At 42.3% G+C, this 17,878-nt stretch overlaps 1 protein-coding gene across 1 annotated transcript in view; it reads right to left on the bottom strand.

Moving 5' to 3' along the window:
* Positions 1-17,878, bottom strand: part of LOC126183531 (uncharacterized) — a 1,031,760-nt gene that overhangs the window by 705,210 nt on the left and 308,672 nt on the right. Inside the window, exon 4 of the mRNA XM_049925600.1 lies at positions 16,212-16,259. Coding sequence (XP_049781557.1) covers positions 16,212-16,259 — 48 coding nt within the window. The remainder of the gene's footprint in view (positions 1-16,211; positions 16,260-17,878) is intronic.

Here is a 17,878-nt window from a genome sequence, read left to right as displayed (position 1 = left end):
CACCTACTACAGTAGTACAAGTTTATATGCCAACTAGCTCTGCAGATGACGAAGAAATTGAAGAAATGTATGACGAAATAAAAGAAATTATTCAGATAGTGAAGAGAGACGAAAATTTAATAGTCATGGGTGACTGGAATTCGAGTGTAGGAAAAGGGAGAGAAGGAAACGTAGTAGGTGAATATGGATTGGGGCTAAGAAATGAAAGAGGAAGCCGCCTCGTACAGAGCACAAATTAATCATACCTAACACTTGGTTTAAGAATCATGAAAGAAGGTTGTATATATGGAAGAACCCTGGAGACAGTAAAAGGTATCAGATAGATTATATAATGGTAAGACAGAGATTTAGTAACCAGGTTTTAAATTGTAAGACATTTCCAGGGGCAGATCTGGACTCTGACCACAATCTATTGGTTATGACCTGTAGATTAAAACTGAAGAAACTGCAAAAGGTGGGAATCTAAGGAGATGGGACCTGGATAAACTGAACGAACCTGAGGTTGTGCAGAGTTTCAGGGAGAGCATAAGGGAACAATTGACAGGAATGGGGGAAAGAAACACAGTAGAAGAAGAATGGGTAGCTTTGAGGGATGAAGTAGTGAAGGCAGCAGAGGATCAAGTAGGTAAAAAGACGAGGGCTAGTAGAAATTCTTGGGTAACAGAAGAAATATTGAATTTAATTGATGAAAGGAGAAAATATAAAAATGCAGTAAATGAAGCAGGCAAAAAGGAATACAAACGTCTCAAAAATGAGATCGACAGGAAGTGCAAAATGGCTAAGCAGGGATGGCTAGAGCACAAATGTAAGGATGTAGAGGCTTATCTCACTAGGGGTAAGATAGATACTGCCTACAGGAAAATTAAAGAGACCTTTGGAGATAAGAGAACCACTTGCATGAACATCAAGAGCTCAGATGGAAACCCAGTTCTAAGCAAAGAAGGGAAAGCAGGAAGGTGGAAGGAGTATATAGAGGAGCTATACAAGAGCGATGTACTTGAGGACAATATTATGGAAATGGAAGAGGATGTAGATGAAGATGAAATGGGAGATACGATACTGCGTGAAGAGTTTGACAGAGCACTGAAAGACCTGAGTCGAAACAAGGCCCCGGGAGTAGACAACATTCCATTGGAACTACTGACGGCCTTGGGAGAGCCAGTCCTGACTAAACTCTACCATCTGGTGAGCAAAATGTATGAAACAGGCGAAATACCCTCAGACTTCAAGAGGAATATAATAATTCCAATCCCAAAGAAAGCAGGTGTTGACAGATGTGAAAATTACCGAACAATCAGTTTAATAAGCCACAGCTGCAAAATACTAACACGAATTCTTTACAGACGAATGGAAAAACTAGTAGAAGCCGACCTCGGGGAAGATCAGTTTGGCTTCCGTAGAAATGCTGGAACACGTGAGGCAATACTGACCTTACGACTTACCTTAGAAGAAAGATTAAGGAAAGGCAATCATACGTTTCTAGCATTTGTAGACTTAGAGAAAGCTTTTGACAATGTTGACTGGAATACTCTCTTTCAAATTCTACAGGTGGCAGGGGTAAAATACAGGGAGCGATAGGCTATTTACAATTTGTACAGAAACCAGATGGCAGTTATAAGAGTCGAGGGACATGAAAGGGAAGCAGTGGTTGGGAAGGGAGTAAGACAGGGTTGTAGCCTCTCCCCGATGTTATTCAATCTGTATATTGAGCAAGCAGTAAAGGAAACAAAAGAAAAATTCGGAGTAGGTATTAAAATCCATGGAGAAGAAATAGAAACTTTGAGGTTCGCCGATGACATTGTAATTGTGTCAGAGACAGCAAAGGACTTGGAAGAGCAGTTGAACGGAATGGACAGTGTCTTGAAAGGACGATATAAGATGAACATCAACAAAAGCAAAACAAGGGTAATGGAATGTTGTCGAATTAAGTCGGGTGATGCTGAGGGAATTAGATTAGGAAATGTGACACTTAAAGTAGTAAAGGAGTTTTGCTATTTGGGGAGCAAAATAACTGATGATGCTCGAAGTAGAGAGGATATAAAATGTAGACTGGCAATGGCAAGGAAAGCGTTTCTGAAGAAGAGAAATTTGTTAATATCGAGTATAGATTTAAGTGTCAGGAAGTGGTTTCTGAAAGTATTTGTATGCAGTGTAGCCATGTATGGAAGTGAAACATGGACGATAAATAGTTTGGACAAGAAGAGAATAGAAGCTTTCGAAATGTGGTGCTACAGAAGAATGCTGAAGATTAGATGGGTAGATCACATAACTAATGAGGAAGTATTGAATAGGATTGGGGAGAGGAGAAGTTTGTGGCACAACTTGACCAGAAGAAGGGATCGGTTGGTAGGACATGTTCTGAGGCATCAAGGGATCACCAATTTAATATTGAAGGGCAGCGTGGAGGGTAAAAATCGTAGAGGGAGAGCAAGAGATGAATAAACTAAGCAGATTCAGAAGGATGTAGGTTGCAGTAGGTACTGGGAGATGAAGCAGCTTGCACAGGATAGAGTAGCATGGAGAGCTGCATCAAACCAGTCTCAGGACTGAAGACCACAACAACAACAATCTTGGTTTCCAAACTAGCCGGATATCAAGTCTTTAGAGCACATGTCAACTGGCAGCGAACACAAGCTCAGATTTCACAAGGAATATATAGGGACTGACGTGTGCAAGGGGCAGCTGATACCGTCTACCTCCAGCAACATACGCAGATGATGCAGCAGTTGCTGCCTAAGGGAGAACTTTTGAGAAGGTAGAAGAATGATAATAACTACCCGAAGCCAAACCCTTCAGAGACACAAGTGTGTGTATTCCACTTACGAAACAGAGAGGCCAGGAGGAAACTGAGCATAACCGGGAGAGGTCAATAACTAACACACTACGATACTCGAAAATATCTTGGAGTAAATTTGGACCGTTTCCACATATTCAAAGACCACTACACAGATGCAAAAATGAAAGTCCGTGCTAGAAACAATATTATTCGAAAACTGACAGGTAAAAACTAGAGAGAACATCCGGATGTCCTCCGCACATCTTCCCTTTCTTTGTGCTTCTCCGCTGGAGAACATGCAGCACCCGTAAGGGAACTCCAGTCATGTCATATAGATAAATATTCCCCTAAATGAAACAGGACGCATTGTGACAGGCTGCCTGCGGGCAACCCCGATTGACAAAATCTATTATCTCTTGGGCGTAGCACCTCCAGATATCCGAAAGAGAACTGCAGCTGAAAAAGAAAAAAAGAAGCAGGAGGTAGACCCAAGACATCTCCTGTTTGGACATGAAAATTAGTCACCAAGACTGAAATCGAGAAGAAGTTTCCTGCAGACAACACAACCAATTCTGACACCACCTTCAACGCGTGGAATACAACTGTGCGGTAGAACATTATCAGAGGAATATTGAGATGACCCCAAAGAATAACTTGCTGCAAGTAATGCACATGGAAAGTCCTTAGTAGACTGAGAACTGGAGTATCTCAGTGTAATGTAAACATGAAGAAATGGGGTTACATTTCAGAGGATGAGCTATGTAAGTGTGGTGAACCTCAAGGCCACCAGCACCTACTGAACTGCCTATGATAAGGCAGTTCGTACAGCGGAATTCTGGGCACCGCGTGGAATAATATCATGTGTATATATTTTGTAGTTCTTGGGTATATATATATATTCTGGACACGTATAAATAAATAAATATACCAAGAAATTTTAGAATGCACATTGTATGAATTTCAGCTTTCTTGTCAAAGATTGAGAAATACGAAAACAGAAAGAAGGAAGGCAGGGATTTTAACATCTTGCACTTACATTTACACCTACACTTGGAAAATCAGTGTAAATTATCTATCAGAATATGCCATATAAGAAGGTGTCCACTCGAAGTGTTCACGGATTGAGTATGGGAACAATTACTGACGACTAGATGCTTATATTTTTCAGCAAGATGTTAAGCTTCTTTCTTAAAGTGCCTGCCATTCCAGGTTTTGCAGCATTTTTTATGCTCACCCAACAATAGAAAAAGGCTTGTACTTTGGTGGTTTCCGTGTTTATTTAACCGAGTGAGATGGCGCACTGATAGGACACTGGATTCGGATTCGGGAGGGCGGCGGTTCATATTCCTGCCTGACTGTCCTGTTTTAGGATTTTTGTGATTTGCCTTGTCGTTGAAGGCGAAGGCCGGGATGTTTCCTTTGAAAGCCATCCCTCGCCAGTCCTAAAGTGTGCTGTGTCCCTGATGAGCTAACCATCGACGACTCGTTAAACCATGATGTTCCTACCTTCCTTCCTTCGTCCTTGTATAAGGTCGATGTTCTCTCTTAGACCAGTCTGATATGGTCGGTGCGCACTTGAACAAAATACCGTGAAATAGCATTATAAGCACTTCTCTCATACATTACCTGCATTTTCTCAGTATCCTACCTATGAAATGGGGCTTGCCACTTATTGCACCTACAGATGAGTGTCTCCCTTCTTTACACTTTATATCCTTGAAATTAACTGAAGTTAAAATCTTCTGGGTTATTAGGCCGCGTCACTTTAGAAAATGTTCGACGTTTCGACCCCTTTGCTGGGATCTTCCACACTATCTTTTGGTGTCCACTACAGCTAGATCACTGTCAGAGACGAGTGCCGCGTCCACTTATAAAGGGGGAATTTTCTGGCGTTCGTGCTGGAGAAGTGATATTATTGGTTAAAATTCATACGGCTACCATTGGTAGGCCATAGTCATAGGCTAATACAGAAGAAGGGGCGTTGGTAGCTCATCTCCTGTGGATACCATTGGCGGTCATCGTCATTGGATTTGTACTACACGACTGATGGTAGTTGTTATTCATTACTCGTGTAGTAAAAGGCTATACACATTGACTTTTTGTTAATTGCACCACTTTACATTCGTCTAAATTTAGAGCTAGATGACAGTTTTTGAATTACGCTCATACACACTACCGTAAAAAAATTCAACACCGTCAAGGACAACATCATTTTCTTGACAGGAGTATATAATAAAAAAATTACACCAAATGAAACATGTCACAGTAAAGATTTCCCAAACAATCGCATCAGTACACTGTGCACCCCTCTCTGGTCGCAAAGAAGACGTGTATTCTCACATACAAAAGATTATAAAAGTGTCGAATGGCATTCTGCGAGAGGTTGTCGCCGGCCGCTGTGGCCGAGCGGTTCTTGGCGCTTCAGTCCGGAACCACGCTGCTGCTACGGTCGCAGGTTCTAATCATGCCTCGGGCATGGATGTGTGTGACGTCCTTACGTTAGTTATGTTTACGTAGTTCTAAGTCTAGGGTACTGGTGACCTCAGATGTTAAGTCCCATAGTGCTTGAGCCATTTGAACCATTTTGAGAAGTTGTCCCAAACCTCTTGCGACTTTTCTTGCAATTTGTCATCGGTTCCTGCTAGCCGTGGAGAACCAGTAGGTTTATTGTTTCATCATGTCCCATACGTGTTCAGTTGGTGAGAGATCTGGTGATCTTATTGTACGCCGCGAAGAGTTCGTTGAGTCGCAGTAGCCATATGTAGTCGTGCACTGTCCTGCTGATAAGCACATCAAGAATAGCATTAGCTAGGGGATGACAACCTGTGCAATGTAGTGGGTACTGTTTACTCTGCCAGCCGCGGTGGTCTCGCGGTTCTAGGCGCTCAGTCCGGAACCGCGCGACTGCTACGGTCACAGGTTCGAATCCTGCTTCGGGCATGAATGTGTGTGATGTCCTTAGGTTAGTTAGGTTTAAGTAGTTCTAAGTTATAGGGGACTGTTGACCACAGATGTTAAATCCCATAGCGCTCAGAGCCATTTGAACTGTTTACTCTATCCTTCAAAAACACCAGATGTTATCACACCATGATGTCTGGGATTCTGCCCGTATACTGTGAGCGAATGCATTCTGGAATAGGCAGCACACCACTCGTATACAGACAAAACTTAATCTCATCACCGAAGACAACAGAGCTCGATTCCACCTCTTTTACGAGACCAGAGTAGCCAGTACTGGTGGTAGACTAGCCAGAGGCACATGTGATCGTTGTCGTGCTGCTAGCAGACGGTTCCCAGTGGTCTCTGGCTAGACAGCAGGTGCAACATGAGCCCGGATTTAGTTCTTGGATGATGTTCGGTAGGCACCGCTGCTTGCATAATACGTCAATCTTGTCTTGCGTCTGTATTATGCGGGCCGGCCGGAGTGGCCGTGCGGGTCTAGGCGCTGCAGTCTGGAGCCGGGCGACCGCTACGGTCGCAGGTTCGAATCCTGCCTCGGGCATGGATGTGTGTGATGTCCTTAGGTTAGTTAGGTTTAATTAGTTCTAAGTTCTAGGCGACTGATGGCCTCAGAAGTTAAGTCGCATAGTGCTCAGAGCCATTTGAACCATTTTTTTTGTATTACGCGGACGTCAATAACCTCGTCAACAGGTGTGCGAATATTGCACAGACCACTGTTGAAAGCAACAAAACACCACTGACACACTGTGTCCAACATGTGCAGAAATCCGTCGATGCATCCAGGCAGTTTCCCGCAGGCCCACGATGCGACTCTGTTCAAATAGCTGAAGCTGTTTAAAAGGAGTATTTACACGTCGGTGAGGCGTGGTTGTACCATAGAATGAATATTGCAAACAGTGTTCACCTCTGAGCTCAGCAGAGTTACTGCCTGCGGAATCAAAACAGAAAGATCGCCCGTGACCGTGAAAAATGAATCACTGACACTAAAACCCCTCAGCATGCGCATGTTGTACCCTGCTACCTGTGAACGCAGTCCTTGAGAGTGTGGTATTTTTTCCGGCAGTATCTATTGCCAACATGTAAACGCATACTAATACAATTTTTATCGGTTAATAGCGCGTTACAGATAACCGCATCACTTATGAAAAGAACGAATTTTCCACTGCAGTAAAGGTTGTAATCTGTCACTCTTCGCTGAATGATATCCGAAATTATGTCAGTGACTCTCAGTGACTAAATGCTCTAGATCATTCGCTGTATTGTTCCTGCCATTGGTAGTTCTAAATATATGGAAAGTACTCGTTAAATACCTTGTGTGAGCCGATTCTCTTTAACAGACGTCGATGTTGTACCGAATTTAAAGCATTTCGAAAATCTAGGAACATCGACTCCTTCTCTTTGCTTTTATTTACGGCTTTCAGAATGTCGTGTATGCAGAGTTCTAGGTCGAAATCCGTATGGTTGTGATCCATAAGATAATTCTGTTCTATGTAGAAAATCCTATTTGACTTCAGAAATGTTATATACTGCTGCTACAGATCGATGTGGGTTTCGTAGTTCTGTTCTTCAGTTTTACTTCTCTCTTTCTTTATTGATGGATAATTGCGAATTATGTGCCCCGTATCAATCGCTGTGAACAGCACTATGCTAAAGGAATTGGAGGTTAACAATTTTTAGGAGTGGAGCTAATTCGCTGTGTTTCGATAGATAGAGGCAAAGTTCTCTGAATGAATGGTATTGTTTCTACATCTCCAACATTTATAACCCACGTATACATACGCCAAAAACAGTTACGGAGCCAACAAATCATCATTCACTTTGCATTCTTAATAGTATGTCACTCACGTTTGGCTTTAAATTTACAAGTCTTACGCTGCTCCGATAATTTGCTCGTGATGTGTATGTTCCACTGATCATCAGGCCAAGACAGAGCAGCCGTTTACGCGGCGAGAAACCAGAGTTCGAGCCATATTCACCATATCGCAATCAACCGGGGACAGAAGAAGAAGAGGACGTTTCGAGGACAGCAACTGTGTGTCACCACATGAGACATCCTTGCGGGTTCTCTGGTGACGATGGCCAAGATCCAAACAAATGGCTGAAGGTATAGCTGAAGGTATAGCCAAATTTAACAAATGCGATGACACCGTGTGTTTGGCTAACGTATTTTTTCTATTTGGAGGGCACTGCCAAGCAATGGTATGAGAACAACGATTAGAAGTTCACAAGCTGGGAAGTATTCCAGGAGGAGCTGCGCAAGTATTTCGGCGACACACAACGACAGAGTGCAAGGCTGAAGATAAATTAAAGAGCAGGGCACAGCGTCCAGGAGAAACTACAGCATCCTACATTCAAGACGTCTTGGAGCTGTGTAAAATAGTGGATCCTAGAGAGGAGGAAGATAAGGTGGCACATCTCATGAAGGGTGTTGCTGAGGACATGTATCAAGCCCTACTCCTGAAGGAGGTTTCGACAGCAGACGACTTCATAAAATGCTGCCAGTATATCGACACAATGCATCAAAAAAGAATTACACGCAAGAAGTTTGAACGGCTTCCAAACGTCGTATCGATGTCTGTGATGGAGGAAGCTACTGATTTCACAAGTGTTCTTCGTCAGATAGTGAGAGAGGAAGTTCAGAAGGCACTTGGATTGCACGGCGAGCAAAAAACCGAGACGCTTCAAGAGGTCATAAGGGAGGAAGTGGAACAGACATTGAACCCAATCTCTCGTACTTCATTTCCCTTTAAAACGGTGAAAACGTCGAGACCCAGCCGCATGAGGAACCGGTTTGGGCACCAAGGAAGACTGACGTCTGGAGGACCAAGGATAATCAACCAGTATGTTTCCACTGCGGACGACCTTGACATGTGGTGCGCTATTGCCGAGAAAGGTGGCGGATATTTGATGACGCCCGCCCCAAAAGACAGCAGATCGATCTTAGCCGACGCCAACTCCGGGAAGACGAAGCTGAACAAGAAGATGTGGGTGCAGGATGACGTAGGTTACCATCCCCGCAAGCTAGCCGCTGGAGAGGACGCTCCCCAACACGCCGATCAAGGTCTCCATCGCCGTTTAGAAGCTCCAGCCCATCACCTAGCCGCTGCAACCTGGAAACCTAAAGGGTGCGACCTTCGTTGGAAGTGAGGCCGCCGAAGAGAAAAATCCTCCGCCGTCGATCACTACAAAAATGATAGGAAACTACATCGATATCCTCATGGATGGCTCAAGCTCTTGTGTTCTCTGGAGCATCATATTCAGTCTTTTCAGAGACGTATCGTCGCCAGTTGCAGAAAACTGTATTCGTCGACAGCAAAACATCCCTGCTGAAGGTGGCTAACGGGAAATATGTAAAACCTACAGGAAGATGTACCACTCGTGTGGGTATAAGTGGCCATATACAGCCCTTAGAATTCGTCGGTTTACAAGAGTGTAGTCATGACGTCATTCTCGGACGGGACTTTTTAAAAGCTTCTCAGGCAATTGTAGACTGTGGTCGCTCGAAGATTGTACTAGACGAGATGAGATACTGTGGACAGGAAGATGTTCATGCGAGTGTGTCGAGAATATGTGTGCTGGATGAAGTGATCATTCCTGCAGTCAGCGCTAGGAAGGTAACTGTCACATGCCATGCCATACATCAACCCATGGATCTTGTTATGGAACGTAAAAGAAGCATACCACTGAAGAATAACTTGGTCATCCCAGCATCTGTCGTCTCGTTTAAAAACGGATTCGGTGAATTGTGGAGAGTTAACTGTCACCGAGTACCGCATATCCTTCCAGGACGCATGTGCGTAGCAAACGCTGAGCCGTTAATTGAAGAACAGCTGAGCGTCATAGAAATCTCCCATGCCGAGTCTATGGGCGAAATTAGCGCTACCACTGCGACACAAGATCTTCTAACTCGACTATCACCAGATCCCACTAAGGAACGACAGAAGAAGCTACTTGCCATGCTACAAGAGTTCTCTGAATGCTTCAATCCACAGGTGAAGAGAAAATTAGACAAATCGACGGTGAAGCACCGGATTAGCACTGGAGACCATCAACCAACAAGCCAAAGATCATGCCATATGTCAGCAATGGAACGTCGAATAATTCGCGACGAGGTAGAGAAAATGATGAAGAATCACATCATTCAGTCTTCGCAGAGCCCATGGTCGTCACCAGTGGTTCTCGTCAGGAAGAAGGATGGCAGTTGGCGCTTTTGTGTTGATTACAGGAAGCTTAATAAGATAACTAAAAAGGACGTTTACCCTCTTCCACGAATTGATGATACACTAGATTGTCTGAAGGGGGCTAAGTTTTTCTCAACCATGGACATGTACTCGGGTTACTGGCAAATCTGAATAGATGAGGCTGATCGTGAGAAAACTGCATTCATCACCCCTGAGGGCCTGTATGAGTTTAGGTAATGCCGATTGGTTCGTGTAATGCACCAGCAACTTTTGAAGAGATGATGGATAATCTTCTACGTCACCTGAAGTGGATGATGTGTCTTTGTTATTTAGATGACATTATAGCGTCTCAGAGACATTTGATGAACATATAAAAAGACTGAGGGCCATTATTAAGTGTCTCCAACAAGGCGGACTGAAACTTAATCCAATAAAGTGTCTCTCTGGAGCAAAAGAAATCAAAATACTTGTACGCCTTGTATCAAAAGAAGGTGTGCGGCCAGACCCAGAAAAGGTGAGATCTATAACGGAATTCCCTATTCCTAAAAGTCTTATAGATGTGAGAAGCTTCCTCGGATTATGTTCTCACTGCCGTCGTTTTATCGAAAATCTTTGTATCAAAGCCAAGCCACTGCAAGAGTTGTTAAAAGCTGATGCTAAATTTATCTGGGGTGATTTTCAACAAGATTCTTTCGATGTGCTGCGAAAAGCTCTGACGACTGACCCTGTACTTGGTCTGTATGATGAGAGAGCACCCACAGAACTATACACAGATGCCAGTGGGTATGGGATCGGTGCTATTCTGGTGCAAATTTCGGATGGAAAAGAGAAGGTTGTAGCCTATGCTTCTAGGGCACTTACAAAAGCCGAGAGAAACTACTCAACTACAGAAAGAGAATGTCTTGCTGTGATCTGGGTCATGTGCAAATTTCGACAGTATCTCTGTGGAAGGCCACTCACAGTTGTTACAGACCATCATTCACTTTGTTGGCTGACAGGTCTTAAGAATTCAACAGGACGACTCGCCAGGCGGGTACTACGTCTTCAAGAGTATGACATTACCATAGTTTACAAAAGTGGAAGAAAACACCAAGATGCCGACTGTATCTCAAGAAACCCTGTGAAAGACTGCCAAGACTTTGATGAAGATAGTGACCGTCTCGCTGCACTCCAGGATCTCTCTGCTGGGCGGAAGAAGGGCGCCAAGATATCTCAAATTATGCTTGCCTTAAATCGGTCAGAGGATGTGACAGGACAATTAACGGTAGTTAATGGATCACTTTGCAAGAAAAACTTTGATCCGTTTCGAAAGAGGTGGCTACCAGTGATTCCTAAACACATGCGCTTAGATTTCCTACCGAAGTTCCATGACACATCTGAGGCCGGAAATTTTGGACACATTACTCATCACATGACGACTGCCTACCATCCGCAAACTAACGGGCTTACTGAACACTTCAATAACACCTAGGCCGACATGCTATCAATGTTCGTCAATGTTGAGCAGAGGAACTGGGATGAGGTGCTACCTTTCGTGACGTTTGCCTACAACACTGCCAAACAAGACACCACAGGATTTGCGCCATTTTTCCTGGTGCATGGGCGTGAGGCGACTACGACGACGGACACTGTGTTTCCGTTACATCCTGATGACGTGGACGACGACTACATCGGCCAGGTGTTAACCAGAGCTGAGGAAGCTCGGCAGTCAGCTCGACTACGCACGCTGCAGGCTCAAGAAAACGATCGGCGAGGATATGACGCGAGCCACCACCCTGTTGTCTACCAGCCTGGTGACCTCGTCTGGATCTTCACTCCTGTTCGGAAGGTTGGTCTCTCTGAGAAGCTTCTCAGGCGCTACTTTGGATCCTATAAGGTTGTAAAACAGTTGTGTGATGTTACTTATCAAGTTGAAGATTTCGACCCCGACGCAAGATGACGAAAGATCAGAGATACGATCCACGTCCTTCGAATGAAACCCTACAACAATCCTGCCACCCAGGGTAAATTTGAAGCTCCAGTGACAGGCAACAAGCGGAAAGGTGACGAAGAGCGTAGCGGCAAAAGAAGTTATAAGAAGATCACCTCCAGGGCGAGCATCAGTCATCGGGAGTCGGAGTATGCAGGACCGATGACTCTTTCCCGGACTAGGATGACGTAACACCGAGACCCTGTTCGCTTAAGGAAGGAGCAGTATGGCAGAAGAAGCTGAGTAGCACCGTAGTGTAGTGGTTAAGATACTAAGCTATTGCATCGAGGATCGTGAGTTAAAAACTCACATGGGCTATACAATTTTAATTTCTCTATTCGGTTCGAGTACCTTCTAGAAGTCTCCACAAATGACAAGAATTATTGCGCTGGAATGTTCTTTAGCTGTATATATACTTTGTGTGTTCTGGCCGGAGGCAGTTCGCTCCCCGCTCTTGTATGTGCAAGTGCTGAATAAACCTTCGTTAAGTGAAGTTAGTGTTCGTCGTTCATCTAATTACACCTTCTTCTACGTGACAATATAGAGATGGGGCGTTTACTACTTCTGAGATACTGGTAGTATGTACGTATCTCATGATAAATAAAATAAAGCAAACTATCGCTATTTATTTCCTTAGAATATTGGTTTAACTGAGCTGCTGAACTAAGCGAAGACTTACTATAAGTGCGATGTCAGTTCCTCATCCACTGGTATACGCTTTCCATTAAATTTTGTACTTCAGTGAAACGATCAATAACTTATGTAAACTGGTGCACTGGTGTTGCAAGCGACCTGGAAAGGCACGTTGTTGGACATATTTCTCGTGTATTTTCAGAAAGAACAATGATGACTGTCAACCGAATTAGAGACTGTTGCTGTCGCCAGGCCAAATGAAAAAGTAACGTGTATCCCGTGGCTGCTGTGACGTCAGATTTTGAATTGGTAGTCAGTGTGAAAGTCGAGCTCAGGAAGGTGAAAATGCAAAAATCAGTGTATTTGATCGCTCTCGTAGTGGAGAGGACGAGATTGCATGTCCAGGAGGTTGCAATGATGGATCAAATTCCACTGGCCATTGCGAACTAAACTCTGGAAACATCCGTCTACAGCAATATGACTGTAGTAGATGCCCGGAAGTATGTAATGGTTCCTTTTCTGCCCTACGAGGAGGAAGGAGGTTCAAATCTGCGTCTGACTGGGCTTCAACTCAGAGAAATCGGTCGACAAAATGAGGTTCCTCTAACTTAACGGCAGGAAGAAGGTCGCAACCTGATTTAGAAGCATGCTACTCTTGCATACTATCAAACTGTGGATAAATATGAACCACATTAATCTGTCACGGGGAAGGGAAGTACTTTATGGTGATCTTCAACATAAGGTAGACTGAACTCGACAGTAGCACTTTGCCATATCCGTTTACGTAACTGGACTTCAGCTACAAGTTGTTAAAGACCAGACAAAATTTTGAAACTTTTTTTGATCTAATACTATCTCGCGATCTGCTGATGATCAGTCCGAAGGCTGATTCTCCATTCAGCAAACAGTGTAATGCCAGTTCTCTTTGTAATGCTCTTGCGTTTACATGGATGTATAGGATAATTAATCAGTGAAGAAGTTTAAAAATCTGTAGCCACGTTTTTCTTTATTGGTCTCCAAGTGTTTTACATTAGACGCGAATAAGAATTTGTCGCGTATAAATGTATTCTTTATTATGCAACTTGTACGTAACATGAATTTTAGTTGTTAATGAAACCTTTTTAAAGAGAGCTCAATACTGAACAGGTATCTGAGACGAACAGCTACCCTCTCCGCCACTGAAGGCATAAAATTGACTTGTCATTCCACTTCTGTGTAAGTTGAACTAGATTACAAAAGTCGCAAATTTTAATAGCATAATAGAGTTTCTAAGATTATCTCTGCAAACATTTAATATAGCACTGCCGATCAGTTGGGGCGCTTAACGTCTGTCTTCTTAATGGTTGCCCGCAGTTATAAATAATAAATTTAATTTACGGACGAAGTATATTTGGTACTGTGAGAGGAAAAGCAAGAACCTCTGAAAGCTATGTGGAAAATTTCCAGTGTGACAGTTTTTATAAGCGTATGCCCTGTTTTCGGTCAACAGCTTAAAAATTAACTGAAAGCCGTTGAGTAATTTGCACAGGCTAAATTACTGAAAAAATAATCATAATCGTTAAGCGATCACATGCAGTGGAGACTGCAAAGCCTTAATAAATTGCCCATACCTTTATCAATCTGGTGCATCCATCCTGAAATATCCGCTTTCCTGTTTGCTCTCCCAATGCGAACGGGGTCTGGGAAGCGGTGCGTGGATTCTGTGACTCTTACTTCCATCATGGACCTCGTGTCCTGCTTTTCAGACATCGTTGGGCCACAACTAGCCCGCTGAAGCCACGTGCTTCTCATGATGTTTATACTCCAATGTCTCTTTCACCCTCCCCCCCTTTCCACACCGCACGTTTCCTAGTTTGGCCCTTTTCTTTACTGATCTTTACCTAAAGTTAAATAGAATCAAGTAATTTCCAGCTAACCCTCTTCTCGGGACAATAAATTACTAGTTCTGTGCGACTTTATTTATGACCTTACTGTATTTCGCAGACGTAAAGACAGAACAGGAAAATTCTCACAACCAGAATTACGGCAGTTCTTTCGGTATTCATGTAATTTATAATTTAATGTCATTTTAGTTTCCTTCAACAAGAGCAGCAAGGTTTACAACAGGTGTTAATTGTACTACCTTGAGAAAGATGGGAGTTACTGGAAAATTTAAACCAGTACATTGATACATACAATAATAAGTGTGAAAGGTTTCTTGAAACAGTGGTATATTCCTATGTGTTGGTACGAAAAGCTTAACTCTGAAATGTGCAAATCATTAGCCCCGGAAATACTTACTGTCAGCTCAGAAAGGTCTTTACAGAGTACTTTTTTTGCTTCCAAGGGCTAGTACATTTCCAAGAGCGGGACCTATCAGTAACTAATCTTTATCACTGAAATGGTACGAATAGATAATATAATTCTGGCAGAAACAGCAACCTGTCACGATTAATTCTCTTGATTCGTTAATATTCCACAATTAGATTTCCAAGAGTGCGGATTCATTGTCAGATTACGACATATACTGGAATTTGCATCGTAAAGAAAAAGCAGAAAATAATCTGCAGATTTGCATCACTCATGATGAGCTGTTTCATCAAATTACAGTTCGCTAGCGGAAAAAAGTATTTGAAGAGAATATATTTCTACTGGTTGTTTTTTCTTCTAGACGTACCCCATGTTTATACTGCAATCGCAGTGTTCATTAGCATCATGAAGAACAAGCTCAATTTACGTGGTGAATATTTCGGTTTTCACACTAAAATTTCACAAGTGTCGAACTTCATTAATACAGCAGCCGAGTCGTGTGTTCTGTTAATACTTCTTGAGTAATAAATACTGTCAAAAGACTTCTTGTAGATTTTTTTTACAATATGTTGAAAATAATATACCTAGTCAGAGTTATCGCTAAAGCAATTGAGTTATATTTAGATATAAACTCTAGATGCCTGCCTATTGTTTCGGGGCCGAAACAATACTTGTGTAAAAGTACAAGCAGTGTACAACAAGTAGCTGGTAGTAAGGGGTATTGTTTCCCTTCCACCACGAGATAAATTCTGTAGGATGTAATAATCTTCTTCCACACTTTCTGAGGCAGCTTTGAGATCACATACAACGAAAGTGGAAAGTTTGTATACACTTTACATATACACTCATATTTTCATAATTTCTTTTTAAATAATGAACGCCGTATTAAAATAGCCAAGATAACCAAGAACCTTAGCTAAACAAGAACTAGATGTTCGCTCTAGAGCGGAGGGCATGCTGTACTGCGACTTCCCGACAGAATGTGACGAGCTATAGGTGCAGTTTCGAGCCCAAGGGCGACACTCAATTTTAATCGTCCAAAAATTTAATTATTTGTAGCCCGTTGTAAGAGGGCATAGCTTCAACTTTATGGGTGAGGATTAATACATGGGGTCATAGGTTTTACGAAATAAAACTTCATTAGTCCTGCTGGTCACCAAAATACGTTTACGAGAATGCCTAGGGACCCGTTAGAGTGATTTGACCTACATTTTAGGTGTAAAAGAAACAAAGCGTGCGTAATTCCAAACAAAAAATTCTTAATTGTTTTTCTGTTTACTGTAAATGAGTTTTTGTTATAATGGACTGTAAGAAAACTTAGCGGGTTGCGGAGCGTATGTATTGAATAACAATAACAACAATAATACTAATAATGGTAGCAATGACTCGTTTATCAACTAACCTGTTTTTCCAGGCCTCTTCCGCTGATAACTTTTTCTCCTTTCCATAGCTGCAACAAGAAAATGTTTTCATACAGTTTTCGAATTTTATTCAGGGCATGTAGCATATGTAATGCCGCGTACGGTAATTTCTTTACAATATGGACGTCGATTTTTGCGTACAGACTGTGAGTACTCTGGAATTTACTTGAGAAATCTGTTTAAACATCTCAGACAAGTTGTATAATAAGATAAAAATTAAATTTATTTCACGAAATCTGAAAGATCGGAAATATAAAAAGTAAGAGTGATATTTCATAAAATCCATTCATCCTACTCAATTGCGCAGAAAGAGGAAAGGAAGAAATCCCATTAACCATAAATGTTTATTACGCTGTAAACCTTTCAGAAGTTTGTATAATTTAAAGAGACTGACTGACGAGCCCGTTGAATGCTTTTTATGCAAAACAGCGACAAGTGAGTTACGGGGAAGAGAACTTTGAAGGAAAGTTCACCAGGTAGATCACCAGGCTAAATGTCAACTGAATTTCATTTAAACTTGATCGACTCGCGGTATCCAAGATCGCTTAAAAGGCTGAAAAGTTGCTTTTAAATTTTCTTGAATTCGGTTATAAACATTAATTTTCTCGTCGGGTTCTACCATTCCTTCTTTTTCCACAGCCATTTGAAGCTCTTTATAGTCAACTCAACAAATTTTTCGTCGATTCTAATGGGACGTAACGGATCACTTTCGCTTCTGTCCGAATTTGGCGCCGAGTGACTACCAATTTTTTTGTTTTTTATTTTTTATCTTTGGAGATTAGGAAGTGGTTGGGCGAACGGCGTTCCACTTCACATGAAAATCTGCAAGCGGCATTCCTCTCGCAGGTAGGATAGCGAAGCTAGTACACCGATACGACACATGTCTCAGTCACCATGATGATAAACCCATCGAATCGTAGCACATCATATTGCGCCTGTTTTAAGTAAGAGACGGTAGCGGGCGCACAGCGTCAGACAATGCCTCAGACAATGAGTTATGGTTATCACATGACAAATGCAGTCGGATCCAGTAGCTAGCTGCAAGTAGTTACGACTGTGGCCGAAAGGTGTCAGCATCATATGGAATACGAAATTATCAAGTAGTTAAAATTGTAAATTTGGGAAACAAAACTATATGTATTGCGACTTTCATTAATTATTGCAGATCTGCTTAATTAATAGTGTAAATGATGGTGTGAATGCGAAGTATTAAATAAATGAATATTGTTATGTGTATCAACTATGTAGTGAGACAGTGAATCATACTCAGAGGAAATTGTAAAGTGCATCTCGCCAGTTCATGGTACTGGGGAAATAAGATATATTTTGCGATAATTTTGTTATTTGAAAAGGGAGTTGTATTTATAATGGTGGAATTTCTAAAGTTGTTCATTTAGTAGATTGTTCATAAAAGCTATTAAGTTATGATTGGTCAAAGGTAAAAGAGACGGGTTTGCGCGGTTTGATACTAATGCTGGATTGGTTGGGATACATATTAGTCAGTCAGAGAGCAGTACGGTCAAGCGTATTTTGTGAGCGGAAGTATTGCTTTGTGAGCCTAAGGCAGTTCGGATCATTGTCGCGATCGTGTTTGGACGTGGATATAAGGAGCTCTGAATAAGTGTAAAAATTTTACGGAGTAGTGGTT

This window comes from Schistocerca cancellata, chromosome 4 (assembly GCF_023864275.1).
Source record: "Schistocerca cancellata isolate TAMUIC-IGC-003103 chromosome 4, iqSchCanc2.1, whole genome shotgun sequence".
NCBI lineage: Eukaryota > Metazoa > Arthropoda > Insecta > Orthoptera > Acrididae > Schistocerca > Schistocerca cancellata.
Note: the sequence above shows the minus strand (reverse complement) of the source record. Positions and strands in the feature narration are given on the sequence as shown.